General features: G+C 36.1%; 1 protein-coding gene across 1 annotated transcript in view; it reads left to right on the top strand.

Moving 5' to 3' along the window:
- Window positions 1–27600, top strand: part of COL19A1 (collagen type XIX alpha 1 chain) — a 311655-nt gene that overhangs the window by 1502 nt on the left and 282553 nt on the right. Inside the window, exons 2-3 of the mRNA XM_088023753.1 lie at window positions 6491–6565; window positions 7348–7447. Coding sequence (XP_087879879.1) covers window positions 6491–6565; window positions 7348–7447 — 175 coding nt within the window. The remainder of the gene's footprint in view (window positions 1–6490; window positions 6566–7347; window positions 7448–27600) is intronic.

Here is a 27600-nt window from a genome sequence, read left to right as displayed (position 1 = left end):
TTCCTAAATCCCACTCTGAGATTGTCATTATGCAGGATAGGCTGGGGTGGGATTCAGCAATTTACATTTTTAACAAGCTCCCCAGGTGTATCTAATGCAATGTGTCTGACGAAGACATTGGGAGAAACATTCACTTTTGGAATAATTAATTGAGGTTTTTTTCTTTTTTTCCTTTTCTTTCTTGGTTATCTTGCATCTTATGCTACCAGATTCCCTTTGTATTATCTTATTTTATTTTATGTTATTTTATGTTATTTTTGCCTCTAATAACTCGTTTGAAAAAAAACTGTGGTAGGAACACTTAACATTAGATCTACCCTCTTAAGAAATATCTAAGTGTGTAATTCAGTATTGTTGACTATAGGCACAATGTTGCACAGCAGATCTCTAGAACTTAATCATCTTGTGTGACTGAAACTTCCCCATTTTGGGATTCCCCAGGATGTTTTGCTTTTGCAGCTTTGGTATCTCAATTCTTTAATCAGGTTATATTGTATGTAGGACTCCTGAAATGCATATATTCTGGTCCAATTAATTATACCAAATTGATCTTTCTAAAAGATTTTTCTAAGAAGTATGAGTTCAAAATTAATCTGAATTCTAACAAGATTCACATAATATGAAGCACTGAGGGAAATTAATACAGACAAAAATGAAGAGTTGATTTTTATCAGGCCGTTTGAGAGAAAGTGTTCCTGAAGCAACACATACTGAACGTGCCATGGAAATTGCTTAACTTCAGGTATCGTTTGCATTAATTGAAAATGTCAGCACAGCACTGCCACAGGGATTATTGAAGAATATGACACGCTGGGCATGACACCTACAGTTTCTTCTTTGCTCTGTTTACGAAAAGAAAACAGACCAGTACTGCATCTGGGGCTCTTCTTGTGTCTTGTGTCTCTGATTCACAGTGCAAGGTTCCCTTTTTAGTTTCCTCATGTGCAGACCTGCGTGTGTGGTCACTAACCATTTACCGGAGGGAAGTGATTACATCTAAAAATAAGATATAACAAATCTGAGGGAGAGGCTAGGGTTTCAGCTCTGGAGTCTGTGAAGTTGTCAGCAGTCTACTGTTAAACCTAAATATACGAAGGATAAATTGAGCCTTCTAATTGCTTTATTTTAACTCTATAGTATGCTTAATGATACTCGGGATATTGTTTCACTTGGGACAGAATTCAAGAGTAATACGGAAAGATTCAATACAACTTGAATTTTAAAATCTTGAAGCTATTAAGAATTCAGTTATTCTTAGTCTTATGTTTTACTATTATGTTGAGATTATGAGTTAAGGCATATTTATATATTTTCATATTGCAGATAATCAATTTGAATGTGGCAGTTCAGTTCAGTTGTCAAAAGAGGATGGGGAAGAGAACCATATTAAAAATATACATTATGTAGATCTTAAACCTTGTTTTAATCCGTTTCTTAAGATTTTCTGTTAGGATAGAAGTTTATATGTTGAAAAATTAAAGGTTACTCTTTTTGTTCTACTTTCCTAAATCTGGTCTAAGGCCAAAGTACTAAGTTACCATCAAAAATAATAAAAACAGCAAACCAGAGTAAGGAAAAGCCACAAATCCCTCCCCCCACCCAGGGGCTCCTGGGTAGCTCAGTAGGTTAAACTCTGACTCTTTGATTTTGTCTCAGGTCATGATCTCAGGGTTATGAGATGGAGCCCCTCATCAGGCTCTGTGCTGGGTGTGGAGCCTGCTTGAAGTTCTCTCTCTCCCTTTCCCTCTGGTTCTCTCCCCCTCCCCCATCTAAAAAACAAAAAAACAGACTTGATAAAAGGAGAGATAATAGAATGCCATTTCTTTTTCTTATGGTAAAACATCAGGTTAAGTGTCTAGATGGAATTGATTATAAACTTAGGCCCTAGACCATGTGCATATACCTTTTAAAACTAGTTTTCTGTAAATTACAAGGAAACACTGTTACTCTGAAATTTGGCTTTTAATTAATTGACTACACACCGCACTCTTAAACTCAGAGTAGGAACTATGCTATCATATAGAGAATTTTATTTTGTGTTTTTAAGAATTCCTCATGTTCAATATGGTACCATATAACTGACAAATATACTTTGTAACTCCTAAATTTTTAAAGTGGAGGAAAGTTCCATAATTATTAAATAAAAATTATAGCTCCTAACCAGGTATTCTTTGGAGGAACAGCTTTGTATTAAAACAATGACAACAACAACAAACCCGCAAGAAGCTGTGAAGATTTTGTGACCTTTTTTGTTAAAATAGCTGTGTTCTCATTTCTTTTTTTTTTCTTGGTCACTTTTCCATATTATTTTCGTTATATTTTGGCATGATGATCTTTACCTATATTTGTTAACCAATGTTTTTCTCCTTGCCCAGGATACTCTATAATCCTTTATCAGAGTTGTTATCCAAGTACGAAATATACAGGAGGCCTACAGGGAACCAGTAACAATAAAATTAAAAGCCTGCTTCCCCCTCAGCCCAACAGAGAGTCTGTTTTAGCCTTTTTTTAAAAAAAAAAAAATGTGAAACACCTACAGTTTCTTCTTTGCTCTGTTTACGAAAAGAAAACAGACCAGTACTGCATCTGTGGCAAATTGCTACTCTTCACCTTCCCAATTCTAATCTTGAAGCAAATGCCATGTTATGGGTTTTTGTCACTAACAGTAAGGAAAACAATTTTCCTTAATGCATGTTAGAAAAGAAGAGTGATGGGGGCGCCTGGGTGGCTCAGTTGGTTTTAGTCTCATCTCAGGTCTTGATCCAGTCATGGGTTAGAGCCCCGAGTTGGGGTCCACACCCATAATCTACCCAAATTGGACCTAGCTGCCCTCCTTTCGGTAACCTTCCAATCCGGTGAGCTGCCCAGGTCCTTCAAAACAGGTCAGGAGGAAAGTGGGTCTGACAATCACCGACAACATCTTAGCAGGAATTTGTCAGAAACCTTTGCATTTGCTTTTCAAAAGGTCTGTCGATTAAGGGTCCCCAAGTAGTACATCTTTTGTGGTGAAATTTTAGTAATTACTTTTGAAATAGTCCAGAGAAACTTGGGAGTTTCACTGCAGCAGTGATTCTCCTCTGTCTACCTGATAGGATATTTGGATCTTATCAGTAGTTCTTCAAGGTACATGCACATTTACTCAAAAAGTGTACTTTATTTTATATTAAAATCTACGTGTCAATATTTATGGAAGTTAACACATCCAACTTGTGATAGCCACATCTACTGCCTTGCCATTTGTATGTGATGGATCCCTAAGACTCATGCATTCAGATTATTATTGTACGCTGAATCTTACCCCCAAATAATTAACGTTTAGTTTTCCTTTGTTTTGTTCAGATTTTCACAATAAAGCACATGTTCTAAATATGTGAAGCTATATTTGACTTTCATAAACTAAAGACTTAAGTGGGGAATTGCTTTCATGAACATTGCTGGAAATGTTGAATTCTGTCCATTTCAAAGTGACAGGGTTATTACTTTGATGTCATCATATATTCATTAAGTCTTTGGAAGAATTTAAAAATAAGACATATACTGTTTCCAGCTTGGTGGTAGGCCAGCATACCTTCCCCTCATGATGAAAGCATCTTTGTAGGAACTCCCTTTCCACTGTCTTGAGATTTGTTTTGTTAGTCATCTGTTGGGCTTTCCCTACATACGTTGTGGAGAATTTAATCTTGTTTATTACCATCATATAGTCATTCAAAGTCATTATAAAAATTTGATCAGAATTTCACTTGTTTTGTTTTGTTTTGCAAGAATGATTTTTAGCTTGTTTTCTTACAGATACGCTGTTTTCTTCATGTTGAGGTACACACTAAGGGTCAATAAATCTTAGATGCTCAGTGTAATGAATTTTTACATATACATATATACATTTATACATCTGTGTAACTACCACTCAGATCAAATTATAGAACATTTCCAGAACCCCAGAAGGCTTTCCTGTATCCGCTTTCAGTTGACGTCCCACCAAGGTAACCCGTACCTTGACGTAAATTAGTTGTACAGTCTTTTGAATTTCATATAAATGAGATTATGCAGAATGGTATTCTTTTGGGAATGGTATTCTTTCCATTTAATAATGTATCTGTGATATTGAGGTTGTTGCATGTGTCAGAAGTTTATTCTTTTTTATTGTTGTACAATTTTTCATTGTATATACCACAATTTATTCATTTATTCTCTTGTCAGTGAACATTTGGATTGTTTCCAGTTTTATACTATTATCAATAATGCTACAATGAATATTCTCTTCTAAAAGGGTTCTTTACACTCATTTTTTTGTGCTCATTTTTCTTGGGCTGTTGAATTTCCAAGCCATAGAGTTCATGTATATTTAGCTTTAGTAAACACTGTCAGTTTTCTAAAGTGGTTGCGCTGATTCCCACTCCTACAAGCAATGTGGGAGAGTTCTCTTGCTCCACATTCTCATCAAAACTTGGTGCTGTCAGTTTTTTAAATTTTAGTCATTTAGCAGTATCTCATTGTGGCTTGACTTTGCATTTCCTTGATTACTAATGATGTTGAATACCTTTCCACATGCAGGTTGGCAATTTGGATCTTCACTTTTGTGAAGTGCTTAAATATTTTGTGCATTTTCAAAATAGAACTTTCAATATTTTTCTTTCTAATTTGTGAGAGTTCTTTGTATATTCTGGATATGATACATGATCAGATATATGTATTACAATAGTCTATGGCTCTTTTTTACTCTTTTTAATGTTGTCCTTTGATTTATAAGTATTTTAATTTTAATGAAGACTGGTTTATCAGTTTTTTGTAATCGGTGCTTTCTGTGTCCCTTTAAGAAATCTTTGCTTTCTCAAGTTCATGAAGATCTTATGTTTTTCTGTAGTCCTTTATTGTTTTACCTTTCACAGTTAGGTCTCGTATCATCTCTAATTTATTTCTCTGCATGGTGTGAAGTAAGAGTCAAGGCTTATTGTTTTCCTGTGTGGAGATCCAGTTCAGCCAGAAACATTTACTGGAAAGACCATCCTTTTCCCACTGAATTACAGTGGCTCCTTTGTGGTAAATAAGAGGACCACATATGCACAGATCTGATTTCGGACTTTCTACTCTGTTCCATTGACCTCTTTATATGTGCACTAATCCCACATTATAAAAATTTCTGGTATCTGATAGTGCAGTGAAGCTTGTTCTTCTTTTTTGCCTTTACTATTCTAGTTTTTTAGAGTTCCATATAAATTTGAGAATCAGCTTGTCAGTTTCTCTCTCTCTCTCTCTTTCTCTCTCTCTCTCTCTCTCTCTCTCTCTCACACACACACACACACACACACACACACACACACACACCCTGTTGGGATTTTAATTGGAATTGTACTGAATCTAGGGATAAAATGAGAATTGATGTCTTAACAATATTGAGTTTTCCAGTGTAAATACTTGGTTTATCCCTTCAGCTATTTAGGACTTTAATCTCCCTCAGCAGTGTTCTCTAATTTTCAATATAGTGATCTTGATGAAATGCTTGGTTTTTATAAAAATGACTATGATTTTGGGTAAAAAATTGGTAATGTTTACAAAATATCCAATTTTACTATCATTTCAGACCTGCAGTCCTGTTAAGATCTCTGAGATAGGGATTTTCAAAGTAGCTAAGTAATCTCTAAAATTATTCAGTACTACAATTTTACATATATGTATTGCAACTTTTAAATATGATTAAGTGACAGCGCTATTAGAATCTGATTAATTTTTCTAGTTAAATATATTTAGATGAAGCCCATTCACCACCCCTGAAGTTCATGATACATTTGTTCTGGAGGCAGGGAAGCTTGAGATCAGGGTTTCAGCATAGCCAGGTTCTGGTGAGGGCTCTCCTCCTGGTTTCCTTATATGGTAGGGAGTGGAGGAGCTCCTGTTCTCCATCCCCCTGTAAGGACACCAGTCCCATCAGGAAGGCTCCACTTGTATGTCCTCATCCAAACCTAATTACCTCCCAAAGGCCCCACCTCCAAAGACCATGGCATTGGGGATCAAAGCTCCAACATATGAACTTTGGGGGGACACATTCAGTCCACAGAAGTCCTCTTCCGATCTAAAGTTTAATACCATCTGGCAAGAAAACCTCAGTCAAATCTGTGTTCAAATATAGTATTAGTTCACTTGTTTTAATATTAGAACATATTTTGAATATAAAAATTTAATGATGTTAAAGCTAGATAATTTTCTAATTTCAAAAATGTATAGCAACAATTAGAAAGAGTAATATTGTAATAGTAATAATAATAATAATTATTATAGCTACCACAAGTGTTGACTCTGTACCAGGCATATGTAATCCTCACAAACAGACTCTGAGGTGGGTAATATTCTTATCCTTGATCTATACAAATTTAGTAAAATGGTTTATTATTTTCATTTTATCTTAAGTTTCTAATTGTATTGTCTGATTCAAACTTATTTGAAAAAATCAACTAAAAATGCAGTGCACTTCTTCAATTTTCAATTTTTTTAATAGAAAGACAGTGTCCTTTACTGAGAACAGAGGGACATCAGTTTACCCAGGACAACAGAGATAAGTTTGAAGTTTCAGGTAAGCATTATAATCCTTTGCAAAGAAGTGTTTGTATTAAATTCTTATCATATGTGTATTATATCATAAGTGATTTTTTGATTGTAATTTAAGATGATAAACTCAGTATGAGAAATTAAAAAGAAAGAAGATAAATGATGTGGAAAAAAGTGTTAAGAGCAGAGTACTATATTAACTAAGAACAACTCAGCCTCTTGGAGGAAAAAAAAGTTACCTAAAATTATAGAAGTGTTGTATCCATTGTAGAAATTTTGAAAAAAGAAAAGGAAATTTCTGAGAAAGTTCTCACTGCCCAAAGATAGCCAGGAGTCCCATTTTGGTGTACCATTCCTCTTTCTTTCTCTGTCTTCCTTTCTCCTCCCTCTCTTCCTCTCTCACACACATACATGTAATCATTAATACCTATATTGAATTTGAAATCAAAGCATTGCCTCACGTCAATATATATTCTTCTAAGGCATGATTTTTTTAAAAACAAGACTGCTTAAATTTCAATTCAATTGCTGTCATATTTTTTACTTAACAGATTTTCTGTCTTTAAACATCAGAAATGCTACAATGAGCTGCTCTGATTATTTTCTTAGGATAATTGCTAGGTCAAAGAAAATTAATTTTTGAGTCTTTTGAAACATATTTCATCCTCCTATATATATACTAAAAGGAGAAAATTGAAATCAAGTAAGAACAACAACAAAAAAGTCCTATTTAAAGATATCAGTATCTTTGTGGGTTTCCCAAATTTAATAAAACTACTAGATTAAATCATTTGTCACATTTTATAGGTTTTGACCTAGGAGAGAGCTTTTCTCTGAGGCGTGCATTTTGTGAAGGTGATAAAACCTGTTTCAAAATGGGAAGTGCATTTCTTATTAGAGATACCATGTAAGTAAAATCATTTTTCTTTACATTTTAATAAAACTATACAAACTATTTTCTAAGGAAATTCCAAATAATTTGTTTAAAAGATAAAAATTTTCTCAATAGTATTGTAATTACTTGAATGCTGTCGTGAGTTTTTATATTTGTTGTTTTTAATAATCTTTGCAATCTGATCTCATTCTATGGTATAAGTGTCATTCACCAATACAGATACAGGTGTAATCTTTGTAGAATAATAATTAAATTCATTTTTTTTATTTTATTATGTTATGTTAATCACCATACATTACATCATTAGTTTTTGATGTAGTGTTCCATGATTCATTGTTTGCGTGTAACACCCAGTGCTCCATGCAGTACGTGCCCTCTTTAATACCCATCACCAGGCTAACCCATTCCCCCACCCCCTCCCCTCTAGAACCCTCAGCTTGTTTTTCAGAGTCCATAATCTCTCATGGTTCATCTCCCCCTCTGACTCCCCCCCCCTTCATTTTTCCCTTCCTACTTTTTTTTTTTAAACATATAGTGTATTATTTGTTTCAGAGGTACAGGTCTGTTATTCATCAGTCTTACACAATTCACAGTGCTCACCATAGCACATACCCTCCCCAATGTCTATCACCCAGCCACCCCATCCCTCCCACCCCCCACCACTCCAGCAACCCTCAGTTTGTTTCCTGAGATTAAGAATTCCTCACTAGAGGGTATTATGCTAAGTGAAATAAGTCAATCAGAGAAAGATATGTGTCATATGATCTCACTGATATGAGGAATTAAATCCATTTTGAAGAAGTATTATTTATGTTTAAAATAGATATAACCAAAGTAAGATTTTCAAATGTGAACTTTAAAACATAAGACGCAATGTAGAGTTAGAGACAAAAGACTGGTATTTATTGTAATCATTTCTACATTTATTATGCTTCATGATAAATTAAAACAAAAGAACATAGCCCTTAGGTATTCCTCTTCTATATTGTGTAGAACACATAGTAGCATAAGATGATACTGTGACTATAAGATGGTCTTGATACACATTGCATTTCAAAATTGAGTTACCTGAGTTTTCCTTTGTTATCTTTACTATTCATTTTCTACTGATAAGCCTGAGATTAAAAAAAAAAAAAAGTATTACATGCCATTAAATACTGACGTTGGTTAGGAACTATACAGGACAATAATACTTCCCCCTGTGGTCTGCATGTGATTGGAGGATGGATACAGAGTAATTCAGAAATCTTGAGTCATCCAAAAGGCAGATAGAACATATATGGTCATGATATTTGGTCATGAACATTCCCAGTTTATGAATACACTGCAGTGAAAAAGCATTAAAACTCTGGTTTAATATCCAACACAGATGTTTTTGTATGAAAATATATATGGATGTTTTCACTTCTTGATGAGGAGCCTAATATTTAGGTTACCAGACAGGGTTGTTGAGAATCTTCACATTTGAATTCTCAAAGGGGAATAGCATTAGTCATCTTGTTGCCTATCCTCAGATGCTCTGTGTAAACTAGCTCCCTCACTCACTTTTTCCCTGAGAAAACTTTCTTTTAAACCTTCTATTTTGTGATACTTTAGATGCAGTTAGTTTAATGATGTGGTTCCTTAAAAGTAAACTGCTCGTTAATTGGTAAGAAATAAGAGTGTTAAGGAAGAGTCATCTGCTCTTGGGGGATAGGATGGGTGATCATCAGGTGGGGCATTTCGGCAGATAGGGCTGTACAGGTCTGTGCTGCTGTGGGCAGCTTTTAGGTGGCTTCATACGTAGGCATTAAACCCTCAGCGTACAACAGGTCTGTGTTTGGCTATTCATATCCGGTAAAGAAAAGTCAATATGTATCTTTTATATAGAGAGATTTAGATGTTTTTTAACTAGTAGTAGATAACTTTAATTAAAGAATTTAAGAAAGACAACAAATCCTGTTCCAGAAATTAAGGTGCATTTTCTTTCCTGCCTTCTTCCTGACAATTTAAACTCCTGTAATTCTGTCCATGTGGCTAAAGGATTGGAGGGGAAACTTTTTAAAATTCACTGGAACTGAATATAAGAAGATTTAGCTAATTTTAAGTAGTTACCCTGGAAATCTTGCTGCCACACTTAGGCAATGCTATTTCCCTTTGAATGTGTGTGATAATAGATATCAGCCACAACCTGACACTTAGTTTCCGACCTTTAGCTCTAAATCATTGCATGATCCCTGGGCTATCAATGTAAGTAAATTCCCTGGCTCTGCAGAGCAGAACCCCGGTACCTCTACTACAGGAAACTGGAGGGTATCTGGTTAAGCTGACTAGCCAGTGTCAAGTAGCTTGGCTCATCTCCATTTACATTTCACTCATTGAGCCAAGTATGCTGGGATGCTTCTCTTGCATGATGCCATTTTGATTTTTCAATGAGACTGGAGTAAAATTGCAGCTATTTATGTGTTTGTAAATAAGCTGCCTTGCAGAATCAGTATGGGAAAAGGCACATGATATTTTGTATGAAAAATGAGGATTCTTGCTGTGCCTGAGATGATTTTTATAGTTCCGTCATCTTCCAGGTGAGATTCATGAGGGGAGAGATTTAAAGAGCGTGTTAGTTAGATACTTTTGGGTACCCTCAGTGCCTTGAGCCTGGCTTAATATGGGAATCCCAAGGGTGACTCTTGAAAGGGCCCTTTGGATAAACATTATTGTACACTTAAAGGTGACACTGGCTCAGGGAACATCTGAGGGGCTTTGTATGTTTTGTTTTATTTTAAATTTGCATCCATTTCCCATTTCCTTGGAATAGCAAATGAAAGTATTTATTAAAAGATCCTGGGTGGCATGCTACCTAGTTTTTTGGAACTATCTTTCAGAGGAGATTTCCTTGGCTTCTTGTATCTCCAAGTTTCCCTGTCTGTGCAAAAGAAATAATTCATTATTTCTCTATATATTGAGAGCTATATCCCAGATAATCATAACTCTGATTATCTTTAAATTGTGTTTTGGCAATTATCAGGGCAAAGTGGTGAAGTTTTGAAAGAAATACACAAAAACGTGCACATACTATGGAGCTCCTTATTTTCTTGGTATAGTATAGTTCTTTTTTTTAATAATTTTTTATTGTTATGTTAATCACCATACATTACATCATTAGTTTTTGATGTAGTGTTCCATGATTCATTGTTTGTGCATAACACCCAGTGCTCCACGCAGAACATACCCTCCTTAATACCCATCACCAGGCTAACCCATCCCCCCACCACCCTCCCCTCTAGAACCCTCGGTTTGTTTTTCAGAGTCCATCATCTCTAATGGTTCGTCTCCCCCTCCGACTTACTCCCCTTCATTCTTCCCCTCCTGCTATCTTCTTCTTTTTTTTTTTTTCTTAACTTGTATTGCATTATTTGTTTCAGAAGTACGGTATAGTTCTTATCTTTCTTTAGTTGCTTCTATAGAAACATGTTTTAAATAAAAATGTCTCAAATAACAAAATAAAAATGTCTTAGTAGTTGAATATTTTAGAAAAGCTGATAAATGTTGAATTCCTGTATACTGTTGATTCTGAAGGGGCAATGCTCCCTTTTTTGACTTGCCAATGGGGAAATCATTTGATTTCAAATGTAGAAGGGAAGTGAATTTCCTTGATTTATTATTGAATTCAAGGATAGGAAAGAACCTTATTTCTTATGTTCTGTGACTGATAGTGACTCGAGAAGGATTCTGAGGCCATATTAGGTTCAGCAGATAAGAATGCTGTGACCCATTAGCAAAAAGAGGGAAGACAGGAGAGCTTATCCGTGTTTCCAGTCTGTAGTCTCTCTGACTTAGGATGATTCCTGTGAGCTGGTGTCTTTTGCAACTGAAACAGTTCCTAAGAGTGAGGGGAAATGAGGCTATGTGTGAAAAGGTAATCAACACAGATTAACTTTAATAAGATTTTATGAGCTTGGATAGTATAGCTGGACACAGTGGCATCATTGACAGATACGGTCCCCTTAGCTTTTGTTGCAAATAAGTAAATCTCCAGTGAAGAGGAATCTTCTCTCTCTTTCATTAAATTAGTTGTTGCTTTCTGGAAGCAAGGGCTATTTAGTTTTCCAGCTTTACATGGGAAAAAAAAGAGCTGGTAGGAGCTATTTTCATTTGCATTTTATGTTTTTTAAAAAACATCATAACCCTCCACAAGTAGGAAATGCCAAATTATATATTTGTAAGATGGGTAGTGTTTCTTAGGAGTTGTTCAACTTCTCTTGAACCTTAACAGTTCCCTTGGAAATAATCTTAAATATGAGGAAAGCTGCTTTGTAATATTGGAGCATGATCTGTACGTTGTCTGTACTGGTGTTGAAAGACTCACTCATGCTCAGGTCTTTTCTACATGGACCTTTACATTACTTCCAGATTTTTATCATTATAAATAATGCCACAACATCTAGGGAAGTTGTTTTTCTCTGTGTTTAGAATTGTTTACATAAGATTGATTTTTCACAGTGGAATTACTAGTTCATTTTTAGACATCTTGATATATACTTCTAATTATGTTTCACATTGTTTTATCCTTCTATTCTGTATAATACCCAATATCTTCAGTAGCATTAGACATTATCATTTAAAGATTTTGTCATTTAGTTTTGTTTTTTCAACTAAAGGCTTGTAGCAATTACAAATAAAAGCTGTAGCTTACTAAATAAGTATTAGGGGTTCCTGAAATATTTCTGTTCTGCTAAAGGGTGAATAAGAGGTAACATTCAATAGTCACTGTAGTGAATGCAGGGTAGTATAGAGCTCCCCCATTTTTTACAAAGATTTTATTTATTTATTTGTCAGAGAGAAAGAGGCAGAGAGAGGGAGAAGCAGGCTCCCCACTGAGCAAGGAGCCAGATGTGGGACTCGATCCCAGGATACTGGGATCATGACCTGAGCCGAAGGCAGACGCTTAACTAACTAGTCACCCAGGCATCCCTAGAGCTCCCCCTTTTTATTCAGTAAGCATTTAGTGAGCTCACTATGGACTGGGCACTTTACTATGCTCTGGGATTACAATGGTGAAAGAATGTGGGTCTAGTTTTACCTTCTGGAACCTGCTGGAGAGACACATGATGCAAGGAAAAACTGCACTTCTCTCTTGACTTGACCAAGAAGAAACTGAGATGTGTTGCCTTCTGTCATCAAGCATCGGCCATGGGACTCAGTGCCACCACCCCTTCCCTTAGAAAGGCTAAACTTTCTTTAGCATCCCACACAAGGCTGATTTTCAATCTTTCCCTTATAAGGGCTGGTTTTCTAACCCATCTTTCATTTTTATTGTTCTTCTTTGGGACCTCTCCAAGTTCTCAAAACCAGTTAGATTCCGTGGCTCAAAATGATGTTTAGAACTACTGAAACTTCTAATTTCGGGAGGATTACTTCACAATTCCATTAAACTATAGAGAATGACTATTTATGCATCCCTTGGGTTTTCATATGGGCCATCCTGTCATTTTGTAGAGAAGAAGTTTCCCACGTAAGGAAAAGTGACTTAATTAAAAAGTTGTCCAGCTGTTTATATGAGATTGAATGACTCTTACACATAATTCTTATGTTATCACTATATTTCCTTAATTATAGTTTGCCACACCAAAAATGTGAGGTGAATCATTAAGTCATACATTCTTTTTTAAGATATATTTTTAAGGATTTTATTTATTTATTTATTTGTCAGAGAGAGAGAAAGAGAAAGAGAGAGCACAAGCAGGGGGAGCGGCAGGCAGAGGGAGAAGCAGGCTCCCTACTGAGCAAGGAGCCCTATGTGGGACTCGATCCCAGGATCCTGGGATCATGACCTGAGCTGAAGGCAGACACTTAACTAACTGAGCCACTCAGGCGTCCCTAAGTCATACATTCTTTTTTATTATTATTATTATGTTAATCACCATACATTACATCATTAGTTTTTGATGTAGTGTTCCGTGATTCACTGTTTGTGTATAACACCCAGTGCTCCATGCAGAGCATACCCTCTTTAATACCCATCACCAGGCTAACCCATTCCCCCACCCTCCTCCCCTCTAGAACCCTCAGTTTGTTTCTCAGAGTCCATCGTCTCTAATGGTTCGTCTCCCCCTCCGATTTCCCCCCCTTCATTCTTCCCCTCCTGCTATCTTCTTTTTTTTTTTTAACATATAATGTATTATTTGTTTCAGAGCTGTACCTCTGAAATAAGTCATACATTCTTAAGATGAAAAGAAAAGCCTGATAGGTTCACAATTACTGAATTCTTTAATTCATACAATATAACCAAATTACATATATTAGATAGAACAGAATTTTAAGAGAATGATTATGCAGATTTTAAGACTGCATGGAAATATTAACATCCCCAACCCAAGAACCAATCACAAGAATCTGTTATTTTTTTATGAAACATTTAGTGATGCTGATATATTCTGGTAACAAATGCTTTGTATAGAAATGGCTACTAAAATGTAATATAATATGAAATATTATTAGTTTAGTATTTCCATTTACCAGTTTTGGAAATATTTAATATTATCATCAAATTTAAAGAAGTTGTAATTTTTCTCCTTCAGATTTCATATAATTCAATAGTGTTTAGGGAATGGTAAAGAGTATCAGTAATTGATCATATGTGTAGAGATTCTACAATATTCATACCTATTTTATTTTATTTTTGTTTTATTTTATTTCATTTCATTTGTTTTATTTCAGAAAGAACATTTAACATGAGATCTACCCTCTGAACACATTTTTAAGTGTACAATATATTATTGTTATTGACTATAGGTACCATGTTATACGGGATGTCTTTAGGGCTTATTTCCCATTTTATTATGGCTAATTGTATGAAATCATCTTATCTTAAAATGTCCTTATGCCAGTTACCTTGAGAGTAGTGAGGTGCCCGTTAAATATACTACTTAGGAGTCATAATAATGCAAATGTCATCATAAAGTAATAAAGTGTTCTGTTTTGGTAATTACTTGGGCCAATTTGACAGGCATTGATTAATCTACTGTTAGATTGTATATTTGATTTTTCTTCCCTCTTCACTCATCTTTTTATCCAATAAATCAAATCTTGTAAGAGCAGAGTTTTTGCTTGGGTGGGGGTTGTAAGTATCTATCTGTGGAGTGTGCACAGTAGGTTTTCAGAGTATAGAAAAGAAAGAAGGCACCTACTTCAAGTCATCATTAATCTTATTTGACCCATAAAATGCTGTGAGGATTAATTAGTTATTAACCTTAGGTGGTTGCAAATGTATTGCTTTTATAATGGCTATAAACTTAAATTTAAGCATGATCCTAAATTTATAAATTAGCCAGAGAATTGGCTATAGTAATGCATGATGTTTTGTTATACTAGTGCTTAAGAATAACTTTTTGTAGATTTATCAGACTCTGTGTTCCGTAAAATAGCACTGGATAGTCTAATCTCCATTCTCAGACACAGAATCAGATAGTGAAATTCAATTTTAATTTCAATGATAAACTTTAAAATGTATGTCAATCAAGGAAGAATAATTGTGTCAGCTAATAAACTATTAATTTATTATCATTTCAATTCGTTCAACTTAACCATGAAAGGTAATCAGAAAATATGCAGGGTAGCCAAAAGATGTTTATGTTATTTTATGTGACTCACATAAACTTGGTATACCTTGTCTGTTGCCTCATTTTAATTAACACTTACATTTCCTAAAAAACATGTGTTCCAGATTAGGTGAAATTTTTGTAATTTTAAGCTAAAAGTAATATATTTGAATAATTAATAATTCCTCTCACCATGACTGTATCCATGTAATTTAGAAGCAATCACAAGTTCAGTGAAAATTTCAATTAATATGGACACGCGTGGGAGCGCTGGGCAGAATGAACATCTGTTTGGTTGAAAACGAGATTGAATTGGCCAGATGTTTTGCAGCAAGGGTATTTCTCATATTTGAACCATCTCCCATCTCAGCTTCTTCTTTCCACTTCAGAATTTCCTTGCCTCAGCTGTCCTCTTTAGAGGCGACCCTTCTGTTTTAACCCCTTCACTTGTGCTCTTAATCTTCTTGCTGCCAGCCTCCTCTAATACCTTGATCCACCCGTGATCCCCTTTGCTCTTCTGTTTTCAGTGTCCCTCTCCAGTGCCCTGGCCTCTTAGTCTACAAATATATACTTAATCCCTTTCTGTTCTAGAAACATTTTCCTTGGACAATCCCTTTTACTCCCAAACTTCCCAAAGGAACAATGTTACTGACTACTTTTACTTCCTCACACATCCCTTAACCCCCTTATATCTCACCAGGGCTTCTTGAACACTGTGGAAATTTCTTTCAAAGTTGCTGGTGACCACTGTCCTGTCTCGAATACCCCTGGCCTAAGTATTTCTCTACACTGCCTTTCTGTACCCATTTCTTTCTGTCATATTTCTGCCCGTCATTTTTGCTGATTTGAATCTTATATATCCTAGAAAGTTTAGTATACACCCTACCTTCTAAACACAGTCCTCACTGATGTCTGCAAGCAAAATTCCTTCTTTTTGGGTGGTTCAATATACTTTTCATGTAATGCTGATCTCATTCTGGCTCGGATAATCTAAATGTTCCCAGGTCTCATTAGTATTAAGTTCAAATGATGTCATATTAACATCAGTGCCTAAATTGTGATGATTCCTACTTTCTACCCGCACAGATGTAGAACCTCAGCCTCCTCTTAAAAACAACTCTTGTTATTTTAGGAGCCCCAAGAGTGTTGCATGTGTGCTCATGTTCAAAAGAAAGCACACTCTTGTCCATGTATTCTAATCTCCTTGTTTATGCACGTCACCCTTGCTTTTACTGGGAGTCCCCTTCATGGGCCCCAGCCAACTCCTATTCATGGTTGCTCATCCTCAGCCCTCAGGTACCAGAGTTGCTCTGTGGCTTACAGCTGAGTGGGGTGTGTGTGTACGCTCTGAAGGGTGAAGGCATGAGTTCAGTGATCCTCTAACTGTCACCTGGATCTCAAGGCTATGCCCAAGGCACAGGGCTGCACAGTGTATTTAACAAATGTAATTCAGTCAACTCCTGGCATTCTTTTTTCTGTGGCACTCAACAAGATATGGACTAGGCATTCCTCCCTATTATCTTTACATTTCTATCTCTCTTCTAATTTACCCATGATAAGACTATAAAATTCCCTTTGTGGGCACCTGGGTGGCTCAGTCGATTAGGCATCTGCCTTCGGCTCAGGTCATGATCTGCATCGGGCTCCCTGCTCAGCGGTGAGCCTGCTTCTCCCTCTCTCACTCCCCCTGCTTGTGCTCTCCCTCTCTCTCTCTGTCAAATAAATAAATAAAATCTTTAAAAAAATTCCCTTTGTTTATGAGGTGTACAGAATAAATATTTTATAATATACTGTCCCTATTATTTCTCAGTTCAGCTCTGATGGCCGTGAAAGAAGAAATTCTAACAAAGTATTTCCTTTGATTCCCAAATGACACAGAAGACCCACTACATGCCAGGCACTGAGGATTAAAGATAAATAAAGACATGGTGCCTGGTGTTGAGTTATTTATGTCTGGGAGGATAGATATATTGACAATTAGCTGTTATGGAATATAGTAGCAATCTTTAGATGTAGGTATACAGATGAAGAGATGAACAGAGAAAGCCATTTTGAAGGAACAGGGAAAACTTCACAGAGGGTGTGTAAGGTAGAAGCTTGAAGGATAAGTACAGATTTGCCAGGTGAGCCAGGGGGCCAGTGTGTGGTAGTTGGAGTATCATTTAAAGGTCAAGGCAGTTTGAAGAATGGTGAGAAATCCTGTGTGGTAGTGAACACAGGTGGCAAGAGTATCTGTGGGGTGGAGGAGGCTGAAAAGGGAGGCTAAGATGCTGTTCTGAGTGGACTTATGTGCAAGGCTAAGGGGTTTGAACTTTATATAAAAAATAAAGTGAAAGGTGAAAGATTTCAATGATCTGAAGAGAAGCCGCAGTATATCAATTATACCTCAATAAAGCTGTTTAAAATAAAGTGAAGTTGTGAGAGCAATAGCATTACATTCTAGGAAACAAAGAAAGGAAGGAAGGAAGGAAGGAAAGAAGGATGGAAGGGAGGGAGGAAAGAAAGAAGGAAGGAAGGAAAAAAGAAAGGAAGGAAGGAAGAAAAACAGCTGAATATATGCCCCTGGGAAAATCACAGCTTGGGTTAGGTCCGAAAAATCCTGAGGCAGAAGGCAAGCCCCCAGACTCCGGAAGGACACTTCAGTTTTCAGAGGATCACTTGGGGTTGGGGTGTGACCCAGGATTTATGTTCTTTTTTGGGTGGAGAGGTCTGAAAAAATTAGCCTTCCAAGTCTTTCTGAAGAGCAGTCCTAGAGAGGTCTATCCTTGATTTTCATTATCTGAGCGTCATATAGCAGAAGGGCTTGTTTTCAATGGGAAGTTATTTACAATGTCAGGATGAACATGTGCTAATCATAACAGACATATGATTATCAGAGAGTCATCCAAGCTTTGTTTTCCCATTAACAATCTATCTGTCTGAATTCCCTTAGCAAGCAAGCACAAAAAGGCTAAGATTTCAGAGTCTGTGTCTGTGGAGCTCAAACATCACCACCCAGCTTGCGGCGAAGGCATTTCAGACAAACCTTCCAGGCCCTGCTAGCCAAATTGCTTGTAATGTGACAGGTGATGGTGGGTGTCAGCTGGGAAAGAAATGACTTACTATAAACTCCAAACATCTCTCACTTCACTCCCAGGAAATGTAACTTGTATCATATTTCTCTTCCTGGAAGATATTCAGCAAGTCAAAGGCCCCATTGATACTTGTAAACACGGAAGTTCTTCATAAACTCTTCCTCATGCTTATTTAGGATGGAAGCATTAATTTGGAAGCGAGTTCTTGATATTTAAAAATAGATTTTTTTCCAGTTAGCCATTTCATTTTGAAAGCAAAAAAGTAAATAAAGGTTGGTCTTGCTAAATATGATTTGGAAAACTCACTTCATCCCTACCAAAATAGCCCTTTTAAAAAAAAGGGCTTTGCTTCAAGCCTTGTGCTATGACCTAGTTGAAGAATTACCTCTGGAACTGTTGTAATTAGTAACTAAATTTTTTGAATGCTTTGCTATCCAAATATATACCATGCTTGATTTTGGGAACACCATATACAAAATGAAATTTCTCTAGAATAATTATGTTCTCTTTTCAGTTTATGAGCACTGAAATTATGAAAGCTTGTTACTATCTCCTTTTTTTTTTACCTTTCACTTCTTGCCTCGCGTTCCTTATTATTTAGTTTGGTAAAAGAACAGAAAAGAAACTGGCAGTCATGTTTTTTTTCTTACTCTTTAATTCTGCAGTTTGGTTTTTGTCCTTTATTTTTTCTATACACGAGACAGAGATGTCGCTTGCCATATTACAAACTATGGTCCTTCTAGGAATACTGAACAAATACATCAACTTGAACTTGCTGTACAATGAAATTACCAATTACTTAATATACAAAGAAGTAAAGAAATTTATGAGCTTCATTATGGTCTTTATTTTCCTTGACAAGAAACCACCAGGGCCTAGTCATGGAAAATAAATGAGATCCACTCCCTGATTCCATCTCCCCATAAAACAACTTTATCAATAAATATTTGCACACACTTTAAAAGAGTGAATTATTTTTTGTTTTATGATTTTTCACGCTTGCAGTGCTCCCTATCTAGAAGGGAGTATGAAAAAGCAGTTTGTCCATTTAAGGTAGTTCTTATTGGTTTCTCATTAACTGGACGGCCAGGAATGCCTGTGATTTGTTCAGCTGACACCCTTCTGTCCCTGAGAGAACAGACTTCAACTTTATGAAGTTAACTTTGTGTATAGCTATGTTTGACATTGATTTCACACCTCAGGGGATGAATGGGATAGAAGCTTACACTTACACATCCCCATGCCAGGAAAGCATTAACGTAGGATCAGTGCTAAAGGTTCTCCTTCCATAATCATTTGAAATAGTCACATTTATGATAATTAATTTCACTTTTTAAGGAATTGCTGGTCTTCTTTGTCAGGTTACCATTCTTTTGATGTTCTTCCTAAGGTATTAAAATCCCAATATATTTTCTCACCAGTAAGATAAACACCAAGGCAATTTTTATCAGAACGCTTCATGCTTTTCTTCACATTGCATAATTATTAGTATATATGCTATTCTCATAATTTTTCCTACTTCCTGAAACATTGTACTCATTTAAAAAAATGCTTGGTGATAAATCCTAATTTTTCTAAGAAATGATCTCTAGGGAATATAGAAAAAATACTCCTGACTGGTTATCACCTTTGTAGCATGGATATCTTTCTTAAAACCCAAGAGATCATAGCCCTCTTTTAAAGATATAGCTGTGTGGTTTCAATACTTCCTGATCTGTGCTCGAAGTATGATTAAGGGAAGGAACTGTAATAATCTTCCCTTCAAGGCTACTGGTTACCTAAAATATGCAAATGTCATAATGAATGCTTTGCTCTGAGCCCCAAGTATAATTTGTTGTTGTTGTTAAATATTACCATGATTGTAAACATTTTAACTATTCATTTCTTGATACTAATATTTGATATTTATTTATATCCCCCCCATCTCACCTAGTACTCAGAAAAGTAGTTTTTTTCCCTTCCCTAGAGTTGCATAACGTTACTTTTAAGTCAGGTCAGTAATGATGAGGGAAATTTTATTCTTAACCCAGAGGATGCAAGCAACTTGATATACTGGAAAAAACTGACCTTGGAATTAGAAGTCCCGAGTTCAAGTTCCATCCTGACCTCTGTCTGGCAGAGTGAGGTGGGGGCAATAATTTAACTTCTGTGGCTTTAATTTCTCATTTATGAAATGAGATGGTTGATCTAAATCACTCTAAAATTTCGCTTGAGCTTTGCAACCATAGAACTACAGGAAACTATTAATGTGTGGCTTCTTCAGTTGAAACATTTTCAAACACTGGAAGACTTCTGCTGAAGGACACTTTTGGTGAAATCTTCCTGGGGAAGCTGTTCAATTTTGCTATAACCTGTAGAGATTTTAAATTTCTTTTTGAAAATAAGAACACTGATTGTGTTTGTTCCTGGACTCATTTTGTGTCAAGCTGTTTGATTAACCTGCTTTACATCATATGGAGCTTGAATTTTTTCCTTCTGTTTTCCTGCTGAATGTGATGTGGCATAGTCTAAAAGGCCTTAACTTTAAAGCATTATGCAAATACAGTGTTTTGCACATGCCAGGACTGGTCATATGTATCATGGTGGATTTTCCATTAATGGAACAAATTTTTATTTGCACTTCCTATATGCCAGATACCAGTCTAATGGTTGATTTAGAGCAACAAGTCTGGCAGAGCCCCTATTTTCATGGAAATCACATTCTAGTGGTTGGAGACAGGCAATTCATGTGTAAACCAATATATTTATTTTAAAAAAGTTGGGTAGTTATAAGCCTATGAAGAAAATAAAACAAGGTAATATGTTAGGGAGTAACTGAAGTGAGAACAGCTGTCGACCTTCCAGAAGAAGTGACATTAGAGCTAAGACCTGAATAGCAAGGAGAAGACATCTAAGTGATGACTTCTGGGAATGACCATTCTGTGTTTTGAGAAAACAGGAAGAACAAAGACCGAAGACCTCAATGAGCCTGGTGTGCTCAAGGAACAAAGTTCAGGTCACCTCACCCGGAGTATGGGTGTCACACAGAGACTGGAATAGGAGATGATGTGTTAGAGAAGGCAGGAGTCAGAACAGATAAAGCCTTGTGAGCCATGATCAAGGATGTGCACATTTTATTCTAGGAACTAAAGGACATTGTAGGAAGGATGTAAGTAAGGGAGGGATGTGGTCTGATTTACATTTGAAAAGGGCATCCTACAGGGCTAGCCTGTAATGGAGGGGAAAGAGGGAGAACAAAACCATCACAGGAGTCCTGAGGAGAGAAGGTGGAGGCTTGGACTAGTGAGTGACAGTGGAGCTAAAGAGAAGTAGACAGAGTCGGGATCTATTTTGGTTGTAGAAACAGTAAGACTTGCTGATGGTTGGATGTGATGGAGGAAAATAAAGGAAAGGTAAGATTCAAGAATGACTTTTAGGCTGGAGAATGTGGACGATTGGCCACGCCTTTTATGGAGATGTGGAATTCTGGTAAAGGGATGTGTTGAACGAAGTTCAATTTCAGTTATTTAATTAGAGATGCCTTTAAAATCCAAGTGGAGAGGCCCAGTAGAGAGTTAGGCACGTGAGTTGACAGCACAGTCACGGAAAATTGTCAAGGTTTATCTTGGTTCCATCTCCCCTTTAGCATCACCTTTCTTTTTGGAACTTTTTTCTCATACTCCCAGTGCCTTAAGATGGTGTTTGTGTTGCCCAGGACAATGACATTTCAGTCTTCTAACTCAGGGGCATTTCCTGCTCTGGATTTATTCCTCCCTTTCTGCGTCTTCTCTGTTAACTTCCTTGCTTTATCACAATCTCATAGATTTCTGTTCTATTTTTTCCAAGGTGAGAATTAATTATTAGACCATTTGTTAGTATTATGTGACCAGTTTCTAGGGACTATTTTAGTGGTAACAGAGCTTATGTTTTATAAACACAAGCATTTTCCAGAGAGGAAGAAAGCTCTAATCATAGAGTATTAGGTGTTTTGGCTTGTCAACGAACGTACTTCGTAGTTAGGGAGAATCTCTGCATTCATACCATGTATACAAAAGACAGTGAATGTACATCTTATTTAATAACAATTACACATACACAGAATGATTAAATGTTTCCTTCACCTCATGCCGAGGTCTTTCCTGTAATACAGATATGTTTTAGACATCATTATTTTATTTATATTTCTTAAAGACTTTAAATAAATTCTGATCAGCAAAAGATTTTTCATTAATCAAGTGAGAAAGAAGATCTAGAGAATGTGAACAGTATGCTACATAGACAAATACAGCCCATTCTTAAAATCCTGTGCAGCGAATTCCTTCATGTTTAATAAAATGTTCATTTGTGTCCAACTTCATGAGTACAGGGACTAGTACTTTGTAATTAGATATTCTGTTTGAAGTATATGGAGAAAATATTGGGAAAAGCGTATTTTCATTTGAAGTTTCTTTCATCTTGTCCTACTGCTTCAGTGACTGAACCATTCTGAAGGCTTTAGATTGGGAGTTATAGACTTCTGTGACTTTTTACCTCCCATAATAGAAAAAAAAATATTTGTTATTGTTAAATCTCCCTCATTTCTGACCTTGAAGAACATCAGATTAATTTATAGTTCACTTTAAAGACAGGATTTTTTTTTCTAACCTGAAAATAGTAGTGTTGTTTTACAAATGACCATTAATACAATTTATGATGCTCACTGTAAAAACTGAGGAAGTAGTGAAAATATAAAGAAGAAAATTTAAAAATCTCTCTTAATTTTAACACTGAGAGGGAAGTACTGTAATGTTAAAATCTTTATGAAATCAGTTTTTTAGCGGGGTCAAATCTCACTGGTTCTCAGAGCTGGACGTTGCCTTGTGCCAAAGCTATACTATGTTATAAGGAGCCCTACTTCTGATCCTCTGCCACTTCCCTTAGAGTTTAATAGTGTTTCTTTAAATTTGATGATTGAACAGAGGGCTGCTATACATAGAGAACATCAGAGAGCAGGTGAAAACTATATTTTAGATTTTTTTCAACACTGAAATAAATTACAAGTTCAAAGGAGTCTAAAATATGTGAATTACAAGGCTTCAGAGACACTCCAGATTATATCTAGAACTAGTGCTCTCAGGCGCTAAGTATAAAGAGGACTCTGCAAGCAGCAAGTTTCCTTTGGCACCTTTGGATAATTTGGAATGACTTTAGTTTGGCTCTCAGTGACTTAGTCACATTAAAAAAATTGATTTTAGATTGAACATTTTGTTTATTTGGTATATTTCTGCTCTCACTTGTCCATGAATATTTAGGTGACTTTCATTAATGTGAAGAAAAGTAGACAATGGGAAATAAAGGATTAATTACACATAAATTTCACTAAATTTTGAGCTCTTCAAATATAGGTTAGTATTAATTTATGTGGATGAATTTTCCATTTACAGCACTGAACTATATACAATGTGTATGAAATGGAGGGAAGGTAGAAAATATCCCAATGGTAATTTCTAGCCATATATATATATATATATATATGTATATATATATATATATATATATATATATATATGAATTAGTTTGGCAAGTAAGAATCAACAATATTTTTCTTAATGGGAATATCACTGAATAAGAAGTGGATAGAATTTCTTATAGGAAATTACACTCCATTCAAAAATATTCAAGCATGGATATCTTACGCATAGCGAGCTGTCATTATATCTCTCTGGTAACAGACCAGTAATCCAATATGGCCTCTTTTATAATAGAAACTTTGGCAGACCCAGTGAAATTATTCTGTGTCACATTAAGTATGCTTGTGTGGTATAAACAAGAAACATAGTCTGTAAGAGCTGATACATTTTGTAATATATTGTTTTTAAAATAGAGAAATTTTCCTTCAAAATTTACAATTTTGGCAAGCAAAATCATTTTTGGCTTTGAAAGTAGAGCAAGAATTATTGAAAGGAAAATACAGTAATTATAAGGATTTTTATCCATTATAAACTGAGACTAAGAAAAAATCAGGTTTTCTGTAAACATAACTGAATTTACTTCAGTGTATTAAGACTGTATTTATTGTATATTAACATTATTAATATTAATAATATTTTGTATTTTGGTTTATTATTTTTTGTTACAGAAGGAACCTTTCATGAAATGTATTTTCAATTTTGAATTAGATTGTAAATTTTTGAAAAATAACTGTATTTATGAAATATGAATTATTTAAAATATGAAATATTAAATAATTCTATCAAAATTAAGTGCATCCGTTTCATTTGCTAGGTCACTCATTCACTTAACAAACAGTTATAGAGTGCCCTGGTGGCACTGCACTTGGGCTTTGTAGATGATACAAAGATACATGAAATGCTTCCTTGCCTTCAAAAAGCTTGCAATCTCATGAAGAGATGTGACAGGTGACTTTATGTCCAAAATCCTAACTAGTAAGAAGAAAGGTGTTTTCATGATTTTTTGCTTTGTCACATCAAGTGTGCCAACATAAGCAGTCACTGTTTTTACTTCATTTGCACAGTGTTGGTCTGGACAGTGTTTATAAAAAATCTGAGTCGATTGACAAAATGAAAACTCTAAACTTTTCAGATAAAAATCTGAGTAATTTGGCTTCTCTTGAAAAATAGGATCATCTGGCAACACTGGGCCCACATTCCCATAAGGTAACAATTGGCTGGAGCTAATCAGCAGCTGCCCCCTATAGATGGGTTGGGCTCTTATTTTTCCCCAGGTCACACTTGTGACCTGTACATGAGGATGGGTGTCGGTTGCTCTTATTAACTCACTTCCTTTTGTGTGTGTGTGTGTGTGTGTGTGTGTGTGTGTGTGTGTATGTGTGTTTTTAAGATTTTATTTATTTATTTGACAGAGTGAGCACAAGCAGGGGTTAGTGGCAGAGGGAGAGGGAGAAGGTCCCCACTGAGCAGGGAGCCCAATGCAGGGCTCAATCCCAGGACCCCAGGATCATGACCTGAGCAGAAGGCAGACGCCTAACCAACTGAGCCAACCAGGCACCCCTGTTTTGTTTTGTTTTGTTTTGTTTTATAAAAGTCTTAAGAGGAAAGTGAAATTTTCTTATATGCATATTTCTATCCAAGAGGGGAAAACCCAAAGCTAGACTGAGAGGGCCATGTGGTTTTTGTTTTGTATTTTTTTTTTTAGGTAGTTTATATCTGAATTCAGTCCACTAATTGGTTCATTTAATAATACTTATTGAGTACCCACCTTGTGCAGGCACGGCTCTAGATGCCAGGAACAAGAAAGTGAATAGGATAGACAACGAACCTCAGGAAACTTACATTCCAGTTTCCTGGCTGGGTCCTATAGGCCTGTGGTTGTGACCCCTGGTTTATATCAATGAGGAAAAGATATCTTCAGTGTTAAAACCTTTAGAAGGATTGAGGAGAATGGGGATTGAGAAGGGGCCAGTAGATTAGCTGATTGGAAATGCTTTTAGAATGCAAGAGAGTTAAGGACTAAGTGGGTAGTAACAGTGCAGATATTAAGATATTCATGTAAGAAGGTTGATGAATAGATGAGAGGGTGATACAATGATGTAGCAAGGTTGGAGGAAGTTTTGTCTATTTTGTAGCAGGGGGAGGATATGCTTATGTTTGTAAACCAAGATCAAAGGGGCATTGGAGAGGGAGAGGTTGAAGAGTTGAAAGGACTTTTAACCTTCTAAAATGCAAAATTGACTGTAGAAAGGGATTTGGAACGAAAGAGAAAGAAAGATTACAATACATTCTTTGAAGACAAAAAGCAGTTGGAAGATGTTAGAACCTATGTATTGCTGGGCTGGCTAGTGAGATGTGGGCCAGTTGACTTCCGTGGACACCTGAGAGACTTATCACTTGGGGGAACCAGCCTGTGCAGAAACTGGTGAGGGATGTGTGTGTGGGTGTAGTGTACTTTTTTCCTCATACAACCAGACAAAAGGTGAGAGGTTTATTAGACTTATTATTGAGAGAAATTGAGCCAGAGAGCCTCCAGATGCAAGGTAAGCAGGATAGTGAAGGCAGGAAAGAGGCATGGCACCAAAAACAGAGGGATGAAGCAAAATTCTGTACCGAACTGTAGAACCCCCACATACACGCTCTGCTTCTAGAATGCCTGCATCCAGGTGAATACTCTTTACCAAGTGGGACGTAGAAAGATTCTTCTTTGGAGAAACTGAATGTCCTTAGAGAACTAATCTTTCTACATTCACATTTGAGGAACTTGTAGTGAAATCCACCAGCTGATCATGCTATGCAGTGAAGTTGTTCAGTGACACACTGTGACACATACATGAAGCTTGCAATCAAAGTTCAGTGCTTCATCCTTAATTACATATGGATTATAAAAAACCATCAGAAATTAGAGTGTAGCTTCCAGCATGGAAGAGAGAGGCCAAACTATCAAACAGGAAAAACTAACTGGATGAAATGAAGATATTCAAGGATGCAGAGAGAAACATTAAAAAACCCACCTAATTGATTTTATCAGGGATTTAAAAATATTGCATTCAGGATAATTTTTTAAAAAGAACAAAAGAGAATCCTGGTAATAAGAAAATAACAAAAATTGGTGTTGCATGGATGGATTGGAAAATAAATCAAGGAAATATCCCAGAAAGTAGAATAGTAGAATAGATTGTTAAGGTAGGTGTTAAATGGTTGTCTAAAAAACAAGTTCCTGAAAGAGAGGAAAAGGGAAGATTGTATAGAAAAAATAATAAAAACTTACAAAATTTGTTTTCAGTACTGTGCAATCCATATTCAAAGATGTGTTCAATACAATGAGTAGAAGCAAAATCCCAGGAAATAGTATTGTCAAATTCCAGAACACTTGAAATAAAGATATGATCCCAAAAGCATGAAGGTGGAGAGTGGGGAAAAGGAGGCAGGAAATTAGAAGAAAGATGGAGACACAAATTACTGCATGTGGGGGTGGAGTGGGGACTTGCTGTGTGGGTTGAGGTTTCCTTTTTAAAAGGAGTTTGGATGCAACTAACTAGTTCAAAATGGTCATTTGGATGTTTATGTTTTGACATCACCTCTCAACTATACCTGTGCTCACCTTGAGGTTTGTAGGTGGTCCCAAAGAGAAATGGCAGGCATCAAAGCCACATTATTTTGTTATCTATTTATTTGGGTACACAGGAAGGTTTTTGTTTGTTTGTTTGTTTGTTTTTTAAGTAAGCTCTACACCCAATGTGTGACTCAAACTCACAACCGTGAGATCAAGACTCCCATGCTTCACCAACTGATAAACCAGGTGCCCCCACAAGAGTTTTTATTATAATATTTTTATGTAGTTCAAAAATTACATAAGAAAAATTTTTTGAAATTGTATAGATAACAAAGGGGAACATACAGATACATTTTAGCACATACAGGGTCTTGAGGCTATTTTATATAGTCATTCACTCTGTTGTCTGGTATGGAGAAGGGAGTCAGTTTAATAACATAAAACAAAATGGAAAAAAAACCGTCACTCTGAAGTCCTTCTTACTGGTCAAAGTACTACTTCCACCCTGGTTTCTTGACTGCCCATCCAG

The sequence above is a fragment of the Eumetopias jubatus genome, unplaced genomic scaffold (genome assembly GCF_037043125.1).
Source record: "Eumetopias jubatus isolate StellerSeaLion01/CBP00866 unplaced genomic scaffold, mEumJub1_p1.0 scaffold_6, whole genome shotgun sequence".
In the NCBI taxonomy this organism is placed as follows: Eukaryota; Metazoa; Chordata; class Mammalia; order Carnivora; family Otariidae; genus Eumetopias; species Eumetopias jubatus.
Note: the sequence above shows the minus strand (reverse complement) of the source record. Positions and strands in the feature narration are given on the sequence as shown.